The 24,968-nt window shown below is 50.0% G+C and overlaps 1 protein-coding gene across 8 annotated transcripts in view; it reads left to right on the top strand.

Moving 5' to 3' along the window:
* Positions 1-24,968, top strand: part of RIN2 (Ras and Rab interactor 2) — a 196,842-nt gene that overhangs the window by 136,814 nt on the left and 35,060 nt on the right. For 6 of the 8 annotated variants that reach the window (XM_032461754.1, XM_032461753.1, XM_032461752.1 and 3 more), the window contains 2 exons: positions 20,466-20,658; positions 23,799-23,910. In XM_032461754.1, the coding sequence (XP_032317645.1) occupies positions 20,466-20,658; positions 23,799-23,910 (305 nt within the window). Of the gene's footprint in view, positions 1-15,018; positions 15,238-20,098; positions 20,292-20,465; positions 20,659-23,798; positions 23,911-24,968 lie in introns of those variants that run through there. The other 2 variants (XM_032461757.1, XM_032461758.1) reach the window with 2 other exon arrangements.

The raw sequence follows: 24,968 nt of genomic DNA, 5'->3' as shown, positions 1-24,968 counted from the left end.
TGAAAGTATGTGGGGCTGCTGGTGGCGGGGTCTCCGAGACCGAGAACTCCTGAGACTCGTTGCCTGCATTGAAAACGGGAGGAAGTTAATTTCAAAACCAGGTTAGTGAAAGTTAAAAAGATGTCCCTTTTTGCCATCCAGTGGTCCACTCCCACCTCTTGTCCCTTCCAGGGACACTTGTGACCTTCAGGGACACGGTGTCTCTTGTTTGCTTTCATCTCACCTGCTGCTGCTCCTAGTGTCCCGGCGGGTTCCTGCTCGTCTCCCTGACCTCCTAGCCCGGAGTACCCAGAGCACTCCGCACTCTCCCCTCTTCTCTCTCGAGTAAGTGCCTCAGTGTCCACATCCGTAAAATGGGGATAGCAGCGGAGCTGTACCTCTGAGTTGTCGGGACGGTTGAGTCAGTAGCTGTGAGTGACTTGGCGCAGGCTTGCACGGGGTAGGCATGAGGTACTGTTTACAGAGAGATCTCTGGAGTAATTTTGGGTGTGAGCCCATCCAGGCTGGTGGCTTTGATACCATCTGTGTACCGGTGATTCCCAACTTGCATCCACCCCGAGGCTGGTCCTCTCCTGGAATCCAGATGTTTGCATCCAGCTGCCCGCTCAGCCTGACCTTTGGTATCTCAGCCTTACAGAGACCCAGGCTGAGCTCTTGGCTCCCCTTCACAACGCTGCCCCTTCCCTGGTCTGCCCCATCCAGGTGCCTCGTGTCAGCCCTGGTCCCTCTTCTCTCATCGCCGCCTTCCCCTCCATCTCCAAATCCAGGCAGCTCAGCCTTTGCGATGGATCGGGATCAGACCCCTCCTCACCAGCCCTGCAGGGGACCCCTGCCTGGTGCCCCAGTCTCACCCTCACCGGCCACCTTCTCCGGGCTGTTATCTAAGCACCATAGAGGGTGGTGCGACTTTAGTTCATCTGAATCCAAGTCAGGTCATTCCTGTTCACAGCCCGTCCGTGGTTTTCCATTGGAAACCAAAGTCCTCACCATGGCCTTCAGCTCTACAGGATCTGACTCCCCGTGCCCCCCCACCTCTTCTCACAGCATCTCCCTCCACCTCTCTGCTCCAGCCCCGCAGCTCCTTGCCAAACAGGCTCCTACCTCCTGAACTGTGTACGTCCGGTTCCCTCTGCCTGGACTGTCCTTCCTCCGGGGAGCTCCGGACCTCTCCTGTCTTCTGTCACCTTAGCGCTTTATTGTCATTTGTAGAACTTGTGCATCTCCGACGGCGAGTCCCTTGCTTCATTACGCGTCTCCTCCTCCCAGCACCGCGGAGAAGCAGGAGGAGGGCAGGGGTCTGGCCCATGCACAGGGCTGTCTTGCCAGGGCCTGCGGTAGTGCCTGGCATGTAGCGGACACTCGGGAAATGTCTGCTGAACGGACCGATGAAAGATGCCAGCCCCTCGGAGGTTCTCAAAGTACCCGGGCCTCAGACGCCTCTTCCAGAGACAAGATGTCACCAATGTAAAGCAATTAGGGGACCCCAGCCCGTGTGTAAAAAAATAGGAAGTTGAAAATGTGTGACAGGCGTTAAGCTCCCGGCCTAGCAGAGCAGAGGGACCAGGGCCCCTTCCTCTGTCCCCGCCTTGGAGCCCGTCAGTTCTGGGTCTCGGGCTCTTGTAAACGTTTGCCCCACGTCCTCTGCTAGTGCTTCACCAAAGAAGCTGGGGAGTCAGGGGAAAGATGTCGGGTTTCTTGTGGCTGCTCTCTCCAGATGTGGCCGCTTCCTGTCTCGCCCCAGCTCTCCCCACCGAGGACTGGAGCGCAGAAAATCAGGGGCCCTGCTCTCCCTCCCCCCCCCCCCCGGCGGTGTCACAGTCCATTTCCCGCTGGGGGAGGTGTCCCTGGGCAGGCACACCACCACCGGCGCTCCGCTCTCATCACCCCCTGGATCCCTCAGCACCTCTAGGCTGAGGCAAGTCTCTAAAGGTTCCTTCGCCCTCCGTGGGGTCAGTCAGAACTTGGTGAAATGAGGCTCGGGCTGGGCGGCAGGTGCCGGGACCCTGGCTGGGCCGGGTCGCCCAAGGCCTCTGCCGCCCCCTCCACTCTTTCCCTCCTTAGCCTCCTCCTCTCCTGCCGAGGCCTCTCTGGGACCCCGCATTCCACAGGGACGGCCGGGGGTGTCTGGGGTCCTGAAACCCCGCCCATACTCCACAGGTTCAGACACACAGAATTCAGACATCCCTTAGCCAGCCCTGCCCAGTGCCACAGGGTGGCTGCCGGTCCCCACGCTTGGCCTCTTCTGGAAGGTTCCCCGGGGATGCTGCAGGCTTCCCCCAGCTACGCCACAGCACTGGTGTCAAAACCACAAGCAGCTCAGCTGCCCCTCCCTGGGACAGCCCTCCACCTCTTCACTTGGCTGGAGGCTGGAGCACAGGGTTAAGGAGGGGCGCGGTGGCTCACAGTCCGGGGAGGAGTCGCATGGCCGGGGCCACGTTCAGCCGTCCGGCGGGATTCTGAATAAAACCCCTTCGCACTTTGTGCTGCGTTTCAGGGGGGAAAAAAACCAGTGCAGTGAAGCATGATGGAAAAAAAGCACACACATAGGTTTGCAGTTAGATGAACTGTCGCAAAGTAAGCACACCCACGGCAGCACCAGGCCGAGACACGGCGCGTCTTGGCGCCGCCGGGGGCTCCCCGCTGACCCTGCCCCCCGGGGGTGCCCACTCTCCTGACCTCTGTGGTCATAGGGTAGTTCCGCCTGTTTGTGAACTTCCTCTGACGGGAATCAGGCAGCACGCACTCCCTCTTGTGACTGCGGCGCACAATCGTGTGTCCCTTCGACTGTCGAGGGGTATTTGAGCTGTTTCCAGTTTGGGGCTCTTCTGAATAATGCTGCTGTGCACATTCCTGTGCATGTCATCCAGGGAGCACGTGGTGACATGCTTCAGTTAGGAATGTGGAGCGAATCGTTGGGTTGGAGCGTGGTGATATAGTCGACGTTAGTAAATGGTGCCCGCAAGTTTTCCAAAGCTGTTCTATCAACCCGCATTTCCACCAACGGTGTGTGAGAGTTCTGAATGCTCTGTCCTCAGCTGCACTTGCTACTGGCTATTCTTGCAATTTAGCCATTTGGATGGATGTGTGGGTGTAGAGCTTCTGAATCCGTGGCAGATGAAGGCAGGTAAGATTACCTGGATATCGCAGCTTATCTCAGGGATGTGGGAGTCGGGAATCGGGGACTCTCCAGTTTTAACAGAGCATTGCTTTACAATTTCCACATGTTTGGGTTCAAGGCTGAAGTCCTGGGGCATCCTGAGCTGACAGCCAACTCATTTGTTGATATTTATTAAAACTGTAAAATTATGGAAAGGACTATTGGGAGGAAGGGAGGGGATGAAAGAGTTAATAATACAGAAATAATAAGAAAAATGTAAATACCTGTGTACCTTTTATTATGTCTATTTCTGCTTATGCATCTTAGATCTTAAACGTGCAGCAGAAAAAAAAAAACTGCGAAGGAAATTCTCTCCATTTCTTAGATTCTTTTCCTTTGCTGCGCTCAGTACTTCCGTGCAGAAACACTCAGCATCTCCTGCGCTGATCTGGCCAAGGCCACCCGCTGCATCATGGTTGAGAAATACATGCGCCCCGGTCTTCCACAGCTCCTCTGGGGGTTTAAAGTCTGCTTCTTAACTCAGAGCACATCTGCCCCCAGTGTACCTTCCCTTGTTTAATGGATCGTCCACGTCAGTGACTTCAGACTCAGAATTTAATGTCACTTCATATTGTTCCTTTCCATCTTTTCCTCTTGAGACGTGAAAAGTGACCATCCTTCCTTGACTTGTACCCACTTTTGCTCTCCTGGGGATTCTGGAGAGTGTGCTCCCAAGGCCGCTTGGAAGCAAGTTCAAGTCGTCAGATGCAGAAGCCGCTTTGCCTTTGGCCTTCCTGCATAGCTTCTCTGTCGTGTGCAATGTCAGCCAGCGGAACAAATATTTCCCCCTTTTGCCGCTGTCTGGAAACCGGCCTGCGCCTCAGGCCTGTGGCTCAGGGCCAGGCGCCCACCCCGAGGCCCCCAGCACCCGAGAGCAGGCCAGCCCCAGGACCAGGTGCTCCTGTCAGAGAGGCTGGGCTGCCTCCTTCCCTGGGAGCTCCGTCTGCGCGGCAGAAAAGCTCGCCACCGTCACTCACCACAGGGTATTGGGTGTGTCCTGCAGTATCTTAGGCCCCGTCTAGGAGATGTTTGGTGTTATCAAAGTTTATGGCCTCTTTGGACACATTATCTTTTTCTAAGAATGTAAAGGCACATTTCCACTAATTCTAATCTGTGGGGCTTCCTTTTCCAAGGTCTTTCTCAGAGGACACCTGAGGCAACCAGGAGGGCGAGCTCTTTGGCTTGGGTTGAGATGGGTGTTCTCAAACAGCTGAAAATCCATTCATGTGAAACCCCCGAGGGACACCCGAGACACAGCTGCCTCCCTCCTTCTGTGGGAGCAGGCGGGTGGGGTGCTGGGGGGAGGCACAGCTTTGTTCATAATTAGCGGTAATAGTTTTGCAATAAGACATTTTCCTCCCGTGCCCACTGGAACCTTCTGCTAGGACGGGCTTGGTCCGTTTCCCCCCAGTCCCTTACGGCGTTTTCCTGACCTCAGGCCACCCTGCTTGTTTCGAATACGGTGCCGGGGAATTCTGTGAGAGCCGACCGACTCTCGGTTTGCGCTGGTACCAGTGTAGCAGCAATTAAGTGCCGCTTACAGAAATGTTTGTCGGGTGGGCGCTGTGTGCTGAAATACCTGGGCAGGGGCGCCTCCAGGGCGACACAGCCTGAGGAAGAAAGCATCATAAACAGGTACCACACAGCGGAACGAGGACAGAATCAAGGGCCGTGCCAGGTGTCCTGGGGACCTCAGGGAGGAAGCAAGTGGTTCCAGGGAGAGATGAGATGCAACCTTAAAGAATGAGCTAAGCCGGTGAACCACCGTCTCCAGACTGGAAGTGCCCCAAGCAGCTGCCGTGCCTGCCTTGGCTGCTGAGGTGTTACACTGGGGGAGGTTTTTTTAAAAAAAAAATGTAAGATTTCTTTTTTGATGACCGAAGTAAAACATCTGCATTGTGGGACAAGGACAATGCAAAAAACAAAAAGAAGCATTCGGGTGGCCCCCGCCCCCAGGGACAGAGCCGCCTCTGACTGCCCGTGGCTCTTTTATGTCTCTGTCTTGTGTGCGTCCTGCCCACTTCTGGGCTGCGGGCGGTGAGCCATTCATGATTTTCACTGACTTACAAAGAGTGTTCTTTTTTCATTTTTTAAAAAAATTGAAGTATAGTTGCTTTACTATGTTTCAGGTGTACTGCAGAGTGATTCAGTTATACATGTATATATAAAACCCTATTCCTTTCAGATTCTTTTCCACTATAGATTATTACAAGATGCTGACTGTAATTCCCTGTGATGTGCAGTGGGACCGTGTTATCTGTTTTATATATAGTAGTTTGTATCTGCTAATTTCAAACTCCTAATTTATCCCTCCCCTCACTTTCCCCTTAGGTAACCGTAAGTTTGTTTTCTATGTTTATGAGACTGTCTCTGTTTTGTAAATAAGTTCATTTCTGTCTTTTTTTTTTAAGACTTCCATATATAAGTGATATCGTGTATTTGTCTTTCTGTCTCACTTACTTCACTTAGTATGATAATTTCTAGGTCCATCCATGTTGTTGCCAATGGCGTTATTTTACTCCTTTTTATGGCTGAGTAGTAGTCCATTGTGTGTGTGTGTGTGTGTGTGTGTGTGTGTGTGTGTACCATGACTTCTCTATCCATTCACCTGTTGATGGGCATTTGGGTTGTTTACAGGTCTTGGCTATTGTAAATAGTGCTGCTGTGAACATTGGGGTGCATTTATCTTTCTGAATTAGAGTTTTCTCCAGATATACGCTCAGGAGTGGGGTTGCTGGATCATAGGGTAACTCAACTTTCAGTTTTTTAAGGAACCTCCGTACTGTCCTCCATAGTGGCTGCACTAATTTACATTCCCACCAACAGTGCAGGAGGGCTCCCTTTTCTCCACACCCTCTCCAGCATTTATTATTTGTAGACTTTTTAATGATGGCCACTCTGACCAGTGTGAGGTGATAGCTCATAGTGGTTTTGATTTGCATTTCTCTAATGATTAGTGATGTTGAGCATCTTTTCATGTGCCTGTTGGCCACCTCTGTGTCTTCTTTGGAGAGATGTCTGTTTAGATGTTCTGCCACAAGGGCGTTTGTGGTCATCCTGGAAATGCACAGCATGTCCCAGAAGGTGATTCCGTCTTTGCTGGGGACTGGCTCCACCGTCCGCAGCGCGCTTGGGCTGTCAGTTGTGACAGCGGCATCCTCTGGCTCTCGCTATGTCTCATCCCTTACGGACCTGGGCTCGCTGCTGGGTTGGTAGCTGATCTGCCACAACACACCTGCTTGACGAGGATGCGGCTGTGGTTCAGTCCAGCTCCGAGACAACAGCGGTGACCAAAAGCCCCAAGAGGCCGCCTCTCCGGGCAGCCCCCACCCCCGCACTTGCCACTGCCCAGGCCCCGAGGTCAGCGGGCAAGGCCCTGCCCGCCTGGCTCCTTCTGTTTTCAGCTCCAAGGGTGCCCAGGACAACAGGTTCTTTGTTCCTTTCTGAGTTTTACAGGAACAAGTGGCGGCCCCAGCCAGCACTGGCTCCGTATCTGCCCTTTTCATCTTGCTGGAGAGTCAACAGCAGGAAGTTTAGAAGCAAAGGAAGAAAAGGGGGTCACCAGGTCCTCCTCTCATGAAAGCAGAGATGCCCCCGAAGGGGAGACGCCCCCGTCTCCGTGCCGTTCTCTCCAGCTTGTCCTCCATAGACAGGGTTCACAAAAATCCTCCTGTGACTCGCTTTTAGGACTCCCTGGGGAGGTCGAGGCCTCCTCGCTTGGAAAGCAGCAGCCCTTAGGCATGCGGGAGTAAAGCCACGACCCAGATTTGCTTGTCTTTGTCCTCTCAGAGTTTAAGGGGACAAACGGGCCTTGAGAAATTGGAATATCAGCTTGCATGGTGCAGGGAACCTGCACGAGGCAGAGCAGGGCCCCACTCCAACACTTTCTAGTGTTTGGACCTCAGAGAAGGAGATCAGCTAGATGGCCTCCAGTTTCCCTTGCAGCGCAGGGAGCGTGCAGTGGTCCCCGCAGGAATATCCCATCATCCCCCAGGCCTCTGCCCATCACTTTCCCCATCTCAGGTCAGAGCTTCCTCTGCTCACCTGGAGGTTCCTTTGGTATAAATCAAAAAGGGTGCCATGTGTCACCAGGATGAATCAGGGCCTGCCTTCTGCTCCCTTCTGTCTGTTTAGATCTTCTGCCACAAGGACCTTTGTGGTCATCCTGGAAGTGCACAGCATGTCTTAGGAATTGATTCCGTCTTTGTTGGGGGACTGGCTTCACTGTCCGCAGTGCACTTGGGCTCTCGGTTTTAATGGTGGCATCCTCTGGGGTTCGCTCTGTCTCATCCCTTACAGACGTGGTTCGCTGCTGGGTTGGTAGCTGAAATACTATGGGGTAGGGGTTTTATTCAGCTTCATACACTCTTTTTTTTTTTAATTGAAGTATAGTCGGTTTACAGGGTTGTGTTAGTTTCTAGTGTATCGCATAGTGATTCAGTTATACATGTATGTAATCCTTTTCCCATTCTTTTGTATGATAGGTTATTATAAGACATTGAATATACTTCCCTGTGCTACACAGTAGGACCTTGTTGTTTATCTATTTTTTTAACTTTAACTTTATTTTTATAGAGGTGTAGTTGATTTATAATGCTAGTTTCAGGTGTACAGCAAAGTGATTCAATTACATATATACATACACATATATGCATATATTTTCAGGTTCTTTTCCATTATAGCTTATTGCAAGCTATTGAATATGGTTGCCTGTGTTATACAGCAGGTTCTTGTTGTTAATCTATTTTATATATAGTAGTGTGTATCTGTTAATCCCAAACTCCTAATTTATCCTTCCCCACTGTCTTTCCCTCCTAGTAACCGTAAGTTTGTTTTCTATGTCTGTGAGTCTGTTTCTGTTTTGCAAATAAGTTGATTTGCATCACTTTTTAGATTCCATATATGAGTGATATCATATGATATTTGTCTTTCTCTGTCTGACTTACTTCACCTAGTGTGACAATCTCTAGGCCCATCCATGTTGCTGCAAAAGGTGTTATTTCATTCTTTTTCATGGCTGAGTAATATTCCGTTGTGTATATATGCCTCAACTTCTTTATCCAGTTGTCTGTCAATGGACATTTAGGTTGCTTCCATGTCTTGCCTATTGTAAATATCAGCTTCACAAATTCTAAAGAAGTGTTTTCATGACTGAAGGTGTTAGGAAACCATTGGACTTCAACTACTAGGTATTTCTGAAATTAAAGGTTTTCTGGGAATGTCTTGTTTGCTGCGTGTATGTGTACATGTGTGTGTTTAGCAAAATTTGAAATTGGTCCTTTTGCCAGAAACTTTCATTAGGTGGGTCTCTGTGGCATGAGCGGTTGCCTCCTCTGTCTCTAAGAGGCCTTTCTACTAATGTTCTTCCAGAACCTGTCAATCCCTCGACTCACCTCCCACCAGCCTGGCATCTTGGCAGCTGCATGGAATTTGGGGTGTGTTTGATTTCCTTTTGATACGCAGGCGAGGATCTGCTCCCCCAAGAGCGAGGCCAGGGTGGACACAGGGCTCTGACTTGTATCTGGTCCTTAATTCTGAAGACCACCCTGCACTGGCCTCTTGTAGCGGGGAGGCTGAGCCCTCGGGCGGTGCCATGTCCCAGCCGCATCCTGCTTGCCTTTGCAGCTGCACCACCTGAGGCTGGGTTGCAGCGGAAGATTCTGCAGAATCAGGGAGGACCCTAGAGAGGCAGGATAAGCCTGGAATTTTTGACACAGAAACATCAGGAGAGGTAGCTTTGCATCCTTACTTTTTTCCAGCTGAAGGTTGAGGATGGCCAGCCTCAGAGTCCAGGCTGGGACTCGAGCCTGACGACAGATGCAGAACTCCCCAGCTCCGGGCACCTACAGGAGCCGTCCTCAAGAAGGTTCCTGTTAAAAGCTCACCAGGGGGAAGGTACAGCTCAGTGGTGGAGCACGTGCTTAGCACACACGAGATCCTGGGTTCCATCCCCCGTACCTCTATTTAAATAAAAACAAACACCCCCACCCAAGCAAACAAAAAACAAAATGGAAACATTATTTTAAAATTTAAAAATAATAATAAAAACTGACCAAGCAAGCTCCAGAATTTTGTTTACTGAATAGTCTTTGAATCGTCTAGAATGACAAGACATTGCCTTGTTTCTTTTCTGAATTTCTAAACATTAGTATAAGAGACATTCTGGAAACTGCTGAACAGAATCTGCCTGTTATTCTCCAGATGTTCCGGGATCTTATACTTAGTTCTTTTCAGGTTTTGTTTTTTCTAGTAACAGATTCCTTTTCTCAACAAGAATCTGTCTTTGGAGACGGGGAGTGAGGCTGGGGGATGTGTTAGTCGTGGCCCAGGCCTCACAATGTGAAGAGTCAGATGAGGCTTTGAGCCGACTCTGCCTGCAAATGCTCTTCCCCCCAGACCACTGAAGGGCCTGAGGCTCTGAGGAGACTGGGATCGGGGTTCACGTGCTTTACAAAAAATAGCGTCTTGATAGCGATGCATTCACAGGTGTGGGAAGTGGGTGGGTTTGATTCCAGGTACATGAGAATCTGTTTGTAGCTGAACGGTAAATCCCCAGGTGCACTTTGGGTTTTTACAGACCTGCCTTAAGCAAAGGCAGCTTTCCTGCCTAGAAACCTCCCGGCTCCCTCCTCCTGGGCTCAGCCGGCTGGTGCCTGTCCAGCTGCTCTGGGTGGGATCCTGTCTCACTCCTGGTGCTGAAGTAAGGCATTCTGTATCTGGGGACCTTGCGTGGGGAGCTTAGCATCGCTGTCCTCTGTCCGGTGAGCACAGAATTACAGTCCCAGGCTGAAACTCAGCAGAGACGTTTACACCCAAAGCCTACCGCTTGCTGCTCGAGGGGAGGCTGGAGAGGGTGTCCTTGAAGGAAGTTCATGAGCAGTGAGGACAGAGCTGCGAGAAGCCTGGGTTTGTTGTCCTGGAAGGATTTGGGCTGCTTCTTTTTCTCGCCCAAGGCCCTGAGACAGCCAAAGGCTGGGGACTCTAGCTGACTGTGGCCCTGGCCATGTTTCCCTTCTACCCTCCTAACTTCTTCAGCTAGTAATTGAGTTGACATAAGACAGATTAACAGGAGAAAAACAATTCCGCATGCACGGGGGCCTCAAAGGCATGAAGCCCAAAGACAGGCAGTAGAAGCTCCTAGGCCATCTGGAGCAGAGATGAGGGGAGCCCAGGGCTTCAGAGGGAAGGGGGGCGGCTCACAGGAGGGGGGAGGAGGAGGTGTTGGATGCAGAGGCGTCTTTCTCATGTAAAATCACCTTTGCTGTTGGCTCCCTTCCTGGACCTGGCCTTGCTGACTGAAATAAATGCGCAGCCTAAAAGTTGAGAGTTACGTTTTATCTGGTGGGAGGACTCGAGCTGGGATGACAGCCCTTCAGATGGCTCTGAGGCACTGCTCCGAAGAGGCAGGGGAGGAGCTAGGATATATAACAAAGACCAGGTAGTTGGAACATTAAAAGATTACTTGCTATCTAAAGAAAACCAGGCATCTCAAGTTGAAGAATTTAGAGCTTTTCTGTGTATGGGAGGAAGCAAACATTTGGGCCCATTGAACTCATTCCTTTGACAAGCACCTAGCTGTCTAGGGCCAGTGTCCTGTCCTGTCTTATTCTGAGTCCCCTCAGAGGGCACCACTGTGAGTGGCTGCAGAGGCCAGGCTGCGGGCTGGTCTTCGCTGTGGGGTGGCGGCAGCCGCTGATGACTTGATGGCTTCCGCATTGTTTGCTGATGTGGTTTGCAGTATTTTTCGTTCACAGCCTCCATCTAAGTCCTTTTAGGCAGTTAAGGGGAATGGATAGCTCCTGTCCGTGAATCTTTCGGGCCACGTCTTCACCTTGAAACAGCCCACTTGCCAACGTGGCGTACATACTTTGGGGTGGGGAATTCCACATTCCATTCACCACTCATTTCCTGGTAAACAGAGGGACAAGAACCCTTTGCCTCCTGAGGCTGGAACTGAGCTGCTGGCCGAGGACAGGCCTGAATCAGAGGGCTGCACGTGGACCCAGAAAGAAGCCATGGAGAGACCCAGGGCCCCGGGCTTCTCGCTGCCTGCTGGCTTCCTCGCTCCCTTCGGCAGATCACCCCCAACCCGGCCCCAGGGTGCCCGGAGCACGCGTTGTACCCACGCCTGCCCAGGGCCAAGCTGGGTTATGGCTGGGGTGAAGTCAAGCTAATAAGAGACGAGAGTACCGCAGCCTAAGATGGGGTGAGTGTCCCCAGCGGCACGGAGACAGGGGGTGAAGGCATTCGGCGCAGCTGCAGGAGACCGGTGGGGGCAGGGTGGGAGCTTGGTGTTGGCAGGTGGGCTGGAGCCGGTTACGGACACTCAAGAACAGCGTGAACGTGGGCACGGAGGGCGCTGAGCGATGGCTCGTGGGGGCCTTTCTCAGGATACGCTTCCCCTACCCCGACTCTCAGAGAAGGGTTTAGGACGATGAATCCAGGAGAAACGTCCTGTTCTCATCCGAATTGTCTTAGCCACAATTTTTCACTTATTCATGTACCGCTTTTACTATTCATTTACTGTAATATTTTCCTTTAAACTGACTCACGTGATACATGTGTTTTAAAATAAATTTGATAAGCCAGTCATGAAAAGGAAAGGCTTTCAAAGGTAGCGGGGAAATGGAGAAAAGGAAATTATTAGGACTCGTCTTGGCAAGATCGCCCTCCTAAGGGGACGGAAGGGGCTGACCAGGCTGAATACCTCACTAGTGCCCAGGAAACTTGAAGTTGCTCACATTCCTTTGGAAGGTTGAAACTGCACTTAATTAGGTTAGGTGTGGTAAGTTTTGGTGGGCTCAGCACAAGTGACTCCACTTCGGGGCTGCCCCTTGCCTTTTTTTTTTCAGTAGTGATGGTTTTATAACAATATGAATGTATTTAACACTACTTAAAAGTGGTTAGGATAGTAAGTTTTATGTTTTGTGTATCTTACCACCGAAAGAAATGGGGAGGAAAGTAAATTTAACCTCCACCATAATTGGGAATGACACTAAATACTATAAACATGTAAGTATTAAATTAAGTACTGGACATTAAAATAAAAACCATGCCTCCATGTACCACCTTAGAATATCTAGCACTCTTTGGAAATGGTTGTCAATTTTTAATAAACCATTGACAGGTTATAAAATATCAGGATTAATCTATTCTCTCCCGCCAGATAGGGGATCCTTTTGAGTTCTTCACTTTGTAGCAGGAATGCAGCTCTTTATGTTAAGGGGACAGACAGTGAGATGAATCTTAAGCCCATAATTAAGGCAAAAGCAGGTTGGAGCCAGGGGCTCTGCTTTTGTTATTGTGTTTGTTTGCTTTTATTTTGTTTTATTGACCAGGTTGGCATCTTATTGATAATAATTAGCCCCATCAATTTCTCTTGATTCATTCTCTGGCTGTTTATTAGGTCTTTACAGTGTAAACAAGGAAACACTATTAGTTTTCTTAAAGGTCTGGAAGGTCCACTGGTGACCTTCAGGGAACCAGCCCTCAGGCTGCGGGAAGAGCTCTGAGCCTTCCCTGAGGGCTGAGTTATCCAGGAGCACTTTGCTGGGAGTCCAGGTGGGAGATAAGACCAGGGTGGAGCCTGTCTCTCACCTCTTCAGTTTCCAAATCCGGGCAGCCCCCTGGGTTACCCAGCCCCACGTCCAACACCAGGAGGGCCTGGGAGGAGCTGTCGCCCCAGGCACCGTGCGCATGCCGAGACCCGTTACCCAGGTGGACACGTGCCACCCTTGGGGAGAGTAACAGTGTGGCCTTTGGCCTTGGATCTGGTCCCCTTCAACTTCATTTTTGCTGTTCAATCAGCTGAACTAGGATTTTTGTAAATAGAAGGTCGTTGACTACGTTTACTCCACCGGGTGTTTTAGCCACACAACATCGCATCAGAGTTTACGTATGTTGTGCGTTGCTTTGTTCACTACCTGTTACTTGTTTGAAAAAAAAAGACTGAACTGTAAAGTAAGTCTACACCCCGATTGTTGTTTGGGAGGGAGCCTGGCAGAGGGAGCGATGGGTCGATGGGTCGGGAAGGGCGAGGGAGCCTTTCTGAAAACACTTCCGTCTGGACCTCGACCTTAGAAGATGCCTTGATAGATTGTGCTGCCCTCTGGGGTCCTGGAGGGACGAGAAAGCATCCTTTGGACACTCTGCTGCCAGGTAGTGGTTTCCCTGAGATGACTGATTCTGAGACGTTTCTTAGAACGGGCCCCGTGTCCTCTGTGAGAACGCGCCGCTGCCCTCGCTCATTCTTGCACCTGCCTAGACTACCAACGCCTGGTCCCAGGAGCAAGGGGACCACAGCCAAGCAGAAAGGCCACTCTCACCCGACACTGCAGGGCCTTCATGGGTGTGACCAGTTGCTGGTGAGCCCTGGCCCCAGAGTGGGTGGGGTATCCCCCCAGCTGCTGCAGAGCCCGGAGGCCCGGGCCAGTTGGGAGCGGGGCAGGTTAAGTCTGAGTTTTCCAGTGTTTGTTCTCTGCCCCTGGAGGCACCTGATGCTTGTGGGGCGTTCTCTGCTGTGCCCAGGATTTCTGCCTGTGCGTGTGGGTCCTCACTGAGTCCATAATTGAGCTCCAGATCCCCATGAAAGCAGACCTAGGCACTTGGAAATAATAATAGTTGAATAAATGAATTCTATGCCCATAAAAACCCAGTGATGAATAAAACATTTAAAAATATAAAAAAGAATGCTGTACACCAGAAACTGACACACCATTGTAAACTGACTGTACTTCAATAAAAATTAAACACAGTGAACATTTTAAAAAATATATAAAAATAATCAAAAATAAAAATTTTAAAAGGATTTTTTAACATTTTTTATTGATTTATAATCATTTTACAATATTGTGTCAAATTCCAGTGTAGAGCACAATTTTTCAGTTATACATGAACATACATATATTCATTGTCACATTTTTTCTCTGTGAGCTACCATAAGATCTTGTGTATATTTCCCTGTGCTATACAGTATAATCTTGTTTATCTATTCTACAATTTTGAAAAATTTTTCAAAAAGAAAAAGGAAGAAGAAAAAAAAATGGTGAGATGGCAGATATTTTCACATCTCATTTTCCCCAGCCTATTATTTTGAGAAATTTCAAACATTACAGAAAGTTGCAAAAAAAAAAAATACCATTCATCCAAATTCACCAACTGTTGAAAATTTCCTTATCTCTATTCCCCGCCCCCTTTTTAGGGGGGGGTGTGAGGGGCTGACCATTTGATACTTAATTTCCAACATTTTCACACGTTGCCCCTATATTTTTCAGTGAGCATCTCTTAAGGACAATCGCATTTTCCTGCAGAACCATAATAATATCATCACAGTCAGGGGATTAGACACCAGTGCAGTTTATCTAATACACACCCTTGTTCAGATATTACCAGTAGATCTTTGTAGCTGCTTTGTATTCTGATGCTGTATGTGATCAGTTCCACGTCCTCTGTATACCTGTCACATCCGTTAGTCTCCTTCTGTCTGTAATAACCCACGGTCTCTTTTCATCTTGTACGACACTGACATTTTTGAAGCATTCAGGCCAGTGGTTCTGCAGAAGTCCCTGAAATCGGATCTGTCTTTTTCCTCCCGTGTGGACTCAGGTTAAACACACGTGGGGGCAGGAAGACTAGGTGATGTGATTGACTTTCTCAGAGCATCAATCAGAGGCGCCATGTCAGGGGGTCCTCATTTTTGGAGATGGTGACCCGAATCGCCTGGTGAAGGTGACGTCTGCCAGGTTCCTCCTCCCTCTCCGCTTCCTGATGAGGAATCTGCGGGGTGATATTTTCAGATTGCGAACGTTCTGTTTCCCAGCAGTCTTTTCGCCTGCTGGTGTCAGCATCCATCCACTGAGTCTCGCTCGCATCGGCTCTTCATGACGGGGGAGGTGTGGTTTCCCACCTTCAGGTTAGAAGGACGAAGCTCGGAAAGCAAGCTGGCCAGGCCTCCTGGTGCCAGCCCTCCCAGCGGAGCCGCGTGATCGGAGTCCCCGGCGTGTCGCCTCAGGGCTCTGTCTGTCGTGAGCCACTCCTCCCCTGCCCTCCCTCAAGTCTGTGTGCTGACGTCTGTCTTACAGGTGATGTGTGTATTCGTTTCATCAGCTTCTTTCTTGGGTTGAATTCCCCTGAGACAGGGATTCTTTTTTTATTTATTTTTTTTATCAAAGTGTAGTTGATTTACAATGTTAGTTTCATTATTCATTATACATATACATACTTTTTTTTATCTTTTCAGATTCTTTTCCATATCTTGTTACAGGAAATTGAATCTAGTTTCCTGTGCTGTATGGTGGGACCTTGTTGTTTATCTATATATATTATATATTTTATATATAATAATGTGTACCTGTTAATCCCAAACTCTGAATTTATCCCTCCCCTGCCCTTTCCTCTTTGGTAGCCATAGTTTGTTTTCTGTGTCTGTGAGTCTATTTTTGGTTTGTAAATAAAATTTGTATCATTTCTTGAGGTTCCACATAGAAGTGACATCATGTGATATTTGAGACAGGGGTTCTTGTTTGGGGGTTTAATTAAGAGAGGGCCAGAAGCAGCCCGGAAAGGAGTGAGGGGTATAGGATGGGAAGGGGAGGAAACCAGGCAAAGACGTGGCGTCAGCTGAGTGTCACCTCCCCCCGACCCCGCCGGGAGCTGTGAAGTGTGACTGGCATCCCACAGTTGTCCCACCGCCAGGCAAGAAGGCCTCTCCTACGGCCAGTGTGTGCATGTCTTCAGCGGCGCATCTGCCCCCAGAGGAGGGCACCACTTCCCGGTTGTCCAGAGAAGGGGGCAGCTGTGAGCTTCTGGCAGCAACCCGGGTAGCAGGGGCAGGGGTGCCTGCTTGGGAAAGGGGACCTCACAGGCAGGACACCACCAGCATCGCTGTGGTTTTAGTATCTCCCTCATTGGTTCTTTCCTGAGGCTTGTCCCCAGTAAAAGCCAATTTGTCCTGTAATAACATGCTGTAAACCTCAGGTGCCTGGCTGCTTAAAGGTGCGGGCTTAGTCATTTGCAAAGACAAAGTTTAATTTATGGTTACTTCATTATGACGCCCCATGAATCTTATTCATCGCCTTTCTGTCCGGGTCCTGGCTTTTCAAGGTGAGGTCATTTGTCAGAACAATCGCTTTTTAGCTTCTTCTTCTCTTCTTTTTTTTTTTTTTTTGGCAAGGGAGAGGCAATTAGGTTTATTTCTTTCTTTATTTTATTTTATGGAGGTACTGGGGATTGAACCCAGACTATACTATACACTGCCCCCCTCCTTTTTAGCTTCTTAACAATTGAGGCATCACAGGATGAGCCCTTCTGAGGAAGGAAGAAGTGTCACCTATGTACTGTGAGCACAGAGTGTCAGGACTGCTGTGTTGGAGGTGGTAGAAATTGGTCTTGGCTAAATATCGCCAATCTGAGATGGCGGGGCTGAAATGTGTCTTTATTTGTGTTCCCAGAACTCATTCGATGGCATGTTCCTTGTCCTCCTTCCCTCCCCCAAATACCCCACTTAAGTGGGTCTGAGTTCAGGTGCACATTTTGCTCTTACATCTGAGACACGTGTTCCCCAAGTTCTCAGAGCTCGTTAGAAATGCAGAGTCCTACATCTCGCTAAAGAAGACATCCAGACTGCCAACAGGCACATGAAAAGTTGCTCAGTATCGCTAATTATCAGAGAAATGCAAAACTACAATGAGCTATCACCTCACACCAGTCAGAACGGCCATCATTAAAATGTCCACAAATAATAAATGCTGGAGAGGGTGTGGAGAAAGGGGAACCCTCCTGCACTATTGGTGGAAATGTAAATTGGTGCAGCCACTATGGAGGACAGTATGTAGGTTCCTTAAAAAACTGAAAGTAGAGTTACCCTATGGTCCAGCAATCCCACTCCTGGGCGTATATCTGGAGAGAACTCTAATTCAAAAAGACATGTGCACCCCAGTGTTCACAGCAGCACTATTTACAACAGCCAAGACATGGAAGGAACCTAAATGTCCATTGACACATGACAGGATAAAGAATTGGTGTATACACAATGGAATATTATTCAGCCATTAAAAAGAGTGAAATAATGCCTTTTGCAGCAACATGGATGGGCTTAGAGATTATTAAGTGAAGTAAGTCAGACAGAAAACGATAGGTATTACATGATATCAATTATATGTGGAATCTTAAAACAGATACAAACTTCATTTACAAACCAGAATAGACTCCTGGACACAGAAAACTGGTTGCCAAAGGGAAAGGGGGAGGGATAAATTAGAGGTTTGGGATTAACAGATACACACTACTATGTACAAAATTGATAAACAACAAGGACCTGCTGTACAGCACAGGGAAGTAGATTCAATTTCTTGTAATAAGCTATAATGGAAAAGAATCTGAAAAATAAATAAATGTATGCACACGTATAGAACTGAATTGCTTTGTTGTACACCTGAAAGTAACATTGTAAATCAATTACACCTCAATTAAAATCTTTTTAAAAAAAGAAATGCAGGGTCCTAGGCCCAGCCCAGACCTACAGAATCAGAATGTTTGGGGCTGAAACCTAGAACTGCGGCTTCACAGACCCCAGAAGATGCCTCACCCAGGCTCATGTGCTGATTCAGAGCGATGGTTGTAAACTTCGCTGCCCACTGGGGTCGCCCTGGAAACTCTAAAACATTCTGATTTCCGCATTCTACCCCAGAGTGTCTTATTTATTTAATCTGGGGTGCAGTCTAGCCATGCAAAAAATTCTAAGCTTCCCCCAGGCGATTTTCACGGGCAGCCAGGGTTGAGAGGCACTGCTCTAAACTTGCCCGGTTTACCTTATGGGAAAGGAATTTTAACACCGGCTTCGTTTTGAAGAGTTTGTTCTTAGAGCTGCAGAGATTCACTTCAGCACCCCTGGAGGCCCTGGAATGGCGTTACAGAATGAGGAGCTGCCCTTTCTTGGCTCAGATTGTCCCATCTGGAAACTCGTAGCAGAGGTCATGAAGAACACTCACGTCTTTGAGAGCAGACAATGTACACTTGGGATGGGAGCAGCAGATTCTTTAGATCCGTAGAAAGCCCTCGGGAGGGCGTGGGGAGACGGCAGGAAGGGGTCTCCGGCCGACCGCGTGCTGTTGTCGCCGGTGTCACTGCTGAGTCTGCACCCCACAAGGTGCCGTCTTCGGTGGGCTTCCTCTTAGCAGTGGAGTGGTCCACATGGGGCGGCACACCTCCCTTCCCCTCTGCCTTACGTTCCGGTCCATCCGTTGTCTCCCTCCTTGTTGAAGGCTTCATCCAGGCCACCCATTTGGGTCTCTTGGGGTTTAGATGCTGGAAGATGGTGGGAACCCCAGCCTGAACTCGACCCTTTGGATGTGAATGGTCAGGCCTGGTGGTCCCACTGGCTGTTCCAGGACCATGTTGATGGCAGCCCACTGAGAGCCAGGGACAGTGGGAGCTCGGAGCGTGGCTGAGGGAAGGACGCCCCAGAGCTTAAGCACCCTTGGCTGGGGGTAACACCGTCTTTCGACAAAGGCATGTCCTTGGGCAGATTATTCAAGCAGCCTGAGCTCCCCGGTGCCTTTTTTTTTTTTTTTTTTTTAACTAGGATCCTGGCACCCCACCTTTCAGAGCTAGAGTGAGGGAAAGATGAGAGAATATTCATTCACAAAGGTCTGGCCAACGGTAGATGCCACATAGATACAAGCCGTCCTGAGTTCATGCTCTGACCTGTTGCCTGAAAAGTTGGATGAACACCAGACCTCTTGAATTTCCAGCTCTGCCATTTCGTGACTGTTTGTCTGGACATCTCAGTAGCTTCTTGGGCCTCAGTTTCCTTGTTCATAAAATGAGGGTTAAATACTTAATGACAAGGTTAGTGTTGGGCACCAAAGGAGATGACAGAAGTCTTGAGATTTCATTCACGTGTTCTACAGTTCAGTGGTTGTCAGGATTTCACAAAGCTGTACCGCCGTCAGCTCACCGCGTTCCGGAACATTTTTGTTACCTTGAAGGAAACTCCATGCCCTCAGCATTCGCTGCGTATCCCACCCCCTCCCAGTCCCAGCCCCAGGCAACCTGATCTTTCCCCCTCTGTGTTTCTGTCTAACCTGGATGTTTCATGTATGTGGAATCATACAGCATCGTGTCCGGCTGCTCTCACTTCATGTGAGGTCTTCAGGGCTCACCTGTTTCGAAGCATGGAGCAGTGCCTCATTCATCACAAGAACGAGTGAATATTATGGCTGAATACAATTCCGTTGTGAGGATAGACCACATTTTATTTATCTGTTCGTTCGTTGTTGGAGATCTGGGCTGTTTCCACTTTACAGCAATTATGAATAATGTTACTATGATTTTATGAACAGTGCACCACCATTCAGCTGTGGGGTTTATTATAAATAATATTAGTAATGAAAATGAAAGTGCTGAGATGTGTGGAAAGAAATGAAATCCAGTTCATTTGGGGACAAATTTGTGTGCCTAAGTGTGAGTGTGAATGCTCGTCTTTTGATTTTTTGTTTATTTCTGCAAAAATGAGAATATTTATTTTCTCCAGGCAATAGAAATAACATTTTTCTCTCTTTGGTAAAAGTTAAGTACCATTGCATTCCATTTTTTAAAATAATTAAGTCCTAAAAATATATATTAAATTATGTACAGTGTATCACACTTCATTTCATATTTTTTTCATTCAAAATTATTTAATTACAAGGCTGGATAATCGAAAAACAAGCTTCAGAACTAGGAATTAATATACTGGTTAACCGGTGATGACGCTAGGGCAGTGAAATGATTAAACAGAAGTGGCTTGAATCATACGGTTGCATTAATCTGGATTTGATGTTGGTCCAGAAATCTATTTACAAAATTAAGAACTACAATCCATCTTGATATTTGTTTTCTTCCCACGTCCATAAAATGAATCTTATGTTTTAAAATACACGACGTTTCTATTTATTCTCAAAGTCGAGCTCACTGAGTTCACGTTCCTGAGCTTCAGGACCTCGTGGTTACCGTGTGGAACTGAGCGTGTAGGGCTCCGAGTAAGGAATGTTAGATGGCAGGCGAGCGACCACACAGCACGTGGGGTGTTTAACCCCTCTGACAGCTTGGCAGAAGTGGAAGGTTGGCTGCGTCGATGGTGGCTGAGCCCTGCGGGGTAAGGTGGTACCTGCCCTCAGGAAGCTTTCCGTCTGGCGGGGAGGACGGAGAAGGTGGTGGTGACAGGACGGGGCCTGTGCTGGGGCGGGCCCGGCCTGTGAGACTGCGGGATGCTGTCCTCGTTCGGGAGGTTGTGCGGCATCCAGGTGACCCTGCGCATCCTTTCTCCCAGCATGGTAAGACACCAGGACAGTGGCCGCTCTGAGGAGAAGGATGTGAAGCCCTGTCCCCGCGACTCCGGCTATGACAGCCTCTCCAACAGGCTCAGCGTCCTGGACCGGCTCCTGCACACCCACCCCGTCTGGCTGCAGCTGAGCCTCAGCGAGGAGGAGGCCGCGCAAGTCCTACGGCCGCAGCCTCCGGGGGTAAGACGCAGAAGGAGAGAACAGCTCGAGGCGGGCAGGGCCGCCGCTTCCTTAAAGAGAAAGACTTGGCGTTCCAGAAAGTTCTTCCCGGCCTGTAGGAAGCCCGGTTCCTGGTGTGTACTGGGTACAATGTTGGGAAGTTCTGGAAACTATGGAGGCGGGTCCCAGGAACAGAGTCCTCTGTGAGTTGTCTTTCTGCCTTCATCAGTGGCAGCTGCGGGATGACAGGGCATCTGGGTGACCAGGTGGGGCCACTGGCCAGGGGCCTCGGGCCCGACTTCTTGAGATCCGACGCTGGGGATGGGCCTGGCTGTAGGGTCCTCGTTGCCCCCAGCCGTCTTCCTTTCACGGTGAGCCTGGGAACCCTGCCAGCGCCCAGCCGTCCACCTGGGGACCCAGTCCATAGTGTTGTCTCTTCTGGCTGCCGTGTTACCCCCCTTTCCTTGGGTTTTCTAAGTGGCTTTCCACACAGATCACAGTCCTTTCTGGTCTCTTTAGCTCCTGCCCACCCAAGACCAGTCTCATCTCAATCAAGCCCACTCCATGACGCAATGGAAGTGTCTCAAAAAAATGTCATTCAGAGATTGGCAGGTATATCCTGTGCGATCCAGCGTGGTAGCCCCTTGCCTTCTGTGGCTATTTAAATTACATTCATAAAATAAAACAATAAAAAATTTGGCTCCTCAGTTGCACCAGCCACATTTCGAGCGCTCGCTAGCCACAGGGTGCTAGTGGCTACCATACTGGCTGGTGCAGGCTACGGAACATCTCCACCGCATAAAGTTCTACTGGACAGTGCTTGTTTGTGCTGTCTACTCCTAAAAAAGGGACGAACACAACAAATCACAGATAAAACAAGACTTGAAACAACCCACGAGGATGGAAACTAAGAAATAGGTGGAGAGGCGAGGAGAAAACTCCTTCAGTCACAACCGGGCACAAAGTAACCTCTGAGTTTCCCACCACCCAGAGCTTGCTGGCGATCACTTTTTGACTTCTGAGTGAGCCTTTGTTTCTCACCTGCCAGAAACAGACAGGGCTGAGACCTCTGTCGGAACACGCTCAGGGAGACAGGCACAGTGTTGGATCACCTTTGAGGAGAGATCCTTGGCCAGCACGCCAGGTTGTTGCCTCTGGTTTTGGTCTGTATGATCAGGACCCCCTTTTGGGAGGCCCCCCTTTTTGCAGGGTGAGCTGTCTGCTCCTGTATTTCTGCAGAAAAGTCTGACGGGAGGTTGCCGTGTTGCTAGGCAACAGCCCCCCTCCCCATCCCCCTCTGCCCCTGGAGTCGGGCCCGTCCATTCCCGCCGAGACCTGATGGGGAGCAAGTCAGGCAGGAGGTTCTCCACCTGCCTGATCCCTGGGCAGGACCGGCCTGACGAGCTGGGACAGGCTGAGGGTGGGGTGAGCGCAGGAGAGGCCACGGTTCACCAGGGGAAGCCGGGACGCTGAGGAGGAGGCAGGGCAGCTGTGTGAAGGAGAGAGATTTGAAAGACCAGCCCTGGTGGCCTTGGTCCTTGGGGTGCCACCAACCCTGATTAATCTACAGCCCAAGACAGGGGTTAGCAAACTGTGTCTGTAAAGAGTCAGCGTGTCAGTACTTTTGGCTTTGGGGCCCAGACCGTCTCTGTCATAACCACTCAACTCTGCTGTCGTAGGGCAGACACAGCCAGGGACAACATGTCAACGAGAAAGCAAGGCTGGGTGTCAGTGGAACTTTGTTTGCGAAAGCAGACAGCAGGGTGGGTTTGGTCTGTAGGCCCTGCTCCGTTGACTGCTGAGCTAAGGTTCCGACATTCAGGAGGTGAGGTCCTGAGGCTGGACTCTCCCTGGACTGAGACCCCCCCAGGACTCAAGGAGATCCCGCTTGCATAAGGAGGCCATATTTCTTTCCACCAACTGACAGCTGCCTCCCAGCAGTGCCCTGGGGCTTTTACTCATCAGGACAGCATTTAGGAGACACCTGCTTCAGCCTTAGGGTGACCCAGAGCCACTGAGCTGGCAAATTCTATGGTTTCCTCCCCATGGATGCTGGGGGTAAAAAAGAGAGCTTCCTGTCTCCTTACTGGACACCCAATTCCTGTTACCCCTGGTCCCCAGGAAAGTATCTTAGGAGCTATTGACTGGACATACAGAAAGAAGTGAAGATGAGGTGCGAAAAAAACTAAAAGGCTATAGAAAAGTAGGAGAGTGGAGACAGGTGTCCAAATGCAGAGGCAAGAGAAGTAGTTAGAGAAATGGGACAGGATGGAATCCTTAGGGAAGAATCATGTACCACGAAAGGGACCCAGGACACAGCCAGGCTGCCACACTGCAAATGAACTCCAGGGAGTTCCATTCAATTTGTAGTCTAGGCAGATGTCACCCCCTGGAGTTGTGCAGTGTACAACCTGCACAGCGGTATGCAGCATGCTCACCTCTGCAGTGTCAGAGGCTAAGCTGGTCTCCTGAGATCGGCACCAGGAGTTGGGCTGCTTTAAACCTGCTTTTAAAGACATTATTTGGAACTGGAGGGAGCTGTCAGAAAGTGAGGCGAGTCGGGGTGGTGGACCACCAGCCTCACTGTTGGCTGTGGTGAGCCCCAGAGCACAGCTCCCCACCACGCAGGTGAAGCTGCCGCTTTCCAGCTCCGGTGGACTCTGCCATGCCTGGCCTTGCCTTATCATCTCGTTTTCTAGGAGCAGCTAGACCTTCAGATTTTAATGTGTAGCACAAAAGAACTGCTTTTTCACTGTTAGTAACAAATTCAGATGTCTGTCTTAAATACACCTGTGAGCCAGATTAGCTAATACACTTCCAATTCACCGCTGATGGCTTAACCATGGTCCCTGGGTCTAGAATTCAGCTTCATCCACCAGGATGCCCATCAGACCCAGGCTAGCAAATACATGGCATGAGCTGTAGAACCACCACCGAACTGCGCATGGTCCTGCGGACTGAGGCGCTCTGTAGCCTCATGGGAAGATTCTGTCAAAGGGCAGGTAGGGCTCTGCTGAGGTCGGTTACCAAAGAGACCATGGCCTGCTTGCCCATCGCCCGTCTCCATGCCCCTCGTGGGTGCTGGGTGTGCAGGGAATCAGATGCCCAGATCCCAGCTTTCTAGATCATTCCTCAGCTGGAATTTCTTTTTCTTCCACTAGATCTTCCTGGTTCGTAAATCCACGAAAATGCAGAAGAAAGTCCTCTCCCTTCGCCTGCCCTGTGAATTTGGAGCCCCGCTCAAGGAGTTCACCATAAGGGAAAGCACATACAGTAAGTGGTCATTGGGTCAGATCCTGGCAACGTGAAGGCCTCGGGGCTTCGAGCAAGTGGAAGGGGACCCGAGAGCCTATACTCTGAGGTGGACAGACACGGGTCTGAGTCCCAGCGCTGTTACTTGTTCACTGGACGACTGGGCAGGTAACCTACCCTAGGAGCCTCGGTTTTCTGATCTGTATGATGGGGTGATAGTGACCTCAGAGAGCTGTTAACAGTTCAGTTAAACAACCGTGTGCAGTTTGCAGTCTACTGCCTGGCACATGGCAGGGGCCTAAAAGAGGCTGGCTTCCTCGCCCCCTTCTCAGGCAGGGCGTGGTTCCCAGGTTTGCTGGTTTCTCAGCTGCAGGGCAGACTACACAACTGAGCCTTTTGATGGGACCTCCCTCTAAAGCCAACATGTCCCCTCTAGGCCGTCCCTGTTCAGTGTCCTGCAAAAGGCAGCCAATCATAGGCAGAAGCTAGCCCGTTGGAAAAACTGACTGGCTGAAGTTTGGGAGGGGAGGCTAGTGCTCAGGAGTGCTGGTTTTCTTTCTGCTGATCCATGGTCACTGGAAATGTGAAGTCTTCGGAGGCCAAGTTTTAAATGAAAAAGGGAACACACAGTCCTGATGTACCGCCAGCCTCCCGGCAACGATCAGAAGATGGATTTAGACTCCCAAGGGGAAGGTTTCATTGAAGCCACAGGCTAGCATGCTGAGGTGTGAAGGCGAGTTTGGATGCTGGTCGACTGTCTCCGTAGGACGGTGGACCCCAGATTCTCACTTGCTTCTTGGCTTCATCCTGAGCAGACCTCAGTCCCTGCCACTGAGGGAGCTGAAGGCACTGAGGTCAATCTCAGGGCAGGTATGGGCTTCCGCTCAGCCCGGAGTCTGTGGTCATGCTGAGCCAAGTGGCCCCTAACGGGGCCTGGAGGAGACATTCTGGCCGCTGTGACCAGCCTCAGGTCAGCTGCAGACCCAGGTCCCCTGATGTTTTTCCTCCAGGCTTCTCACAAGGTCACTGGCATCCGGGAAAAACTCCCGCAGGCAAAGACGTCTGCGCAGCCAGAGAAG

The sequence above is a fragment of the Camelus ferus genome, chromosome 19 (genome assembly GCF_009834535.1).
Source record: "Camelus ferus isolate YT-003-E chromosome 19, BCGSAC_Cfer_1.0, whole genome shotgun sequence".
NCBI classification, from domain to species: Eukaryota; Metazoa; Chordata; class Mammalia; order Artiodactyla; family Camelidae; genus Camelus; species Camelus ferus.
Note: the sequence above shows the minus strand (reverse complement) of the source record. Positions and strands in the feature narration are given on the sequence as shown.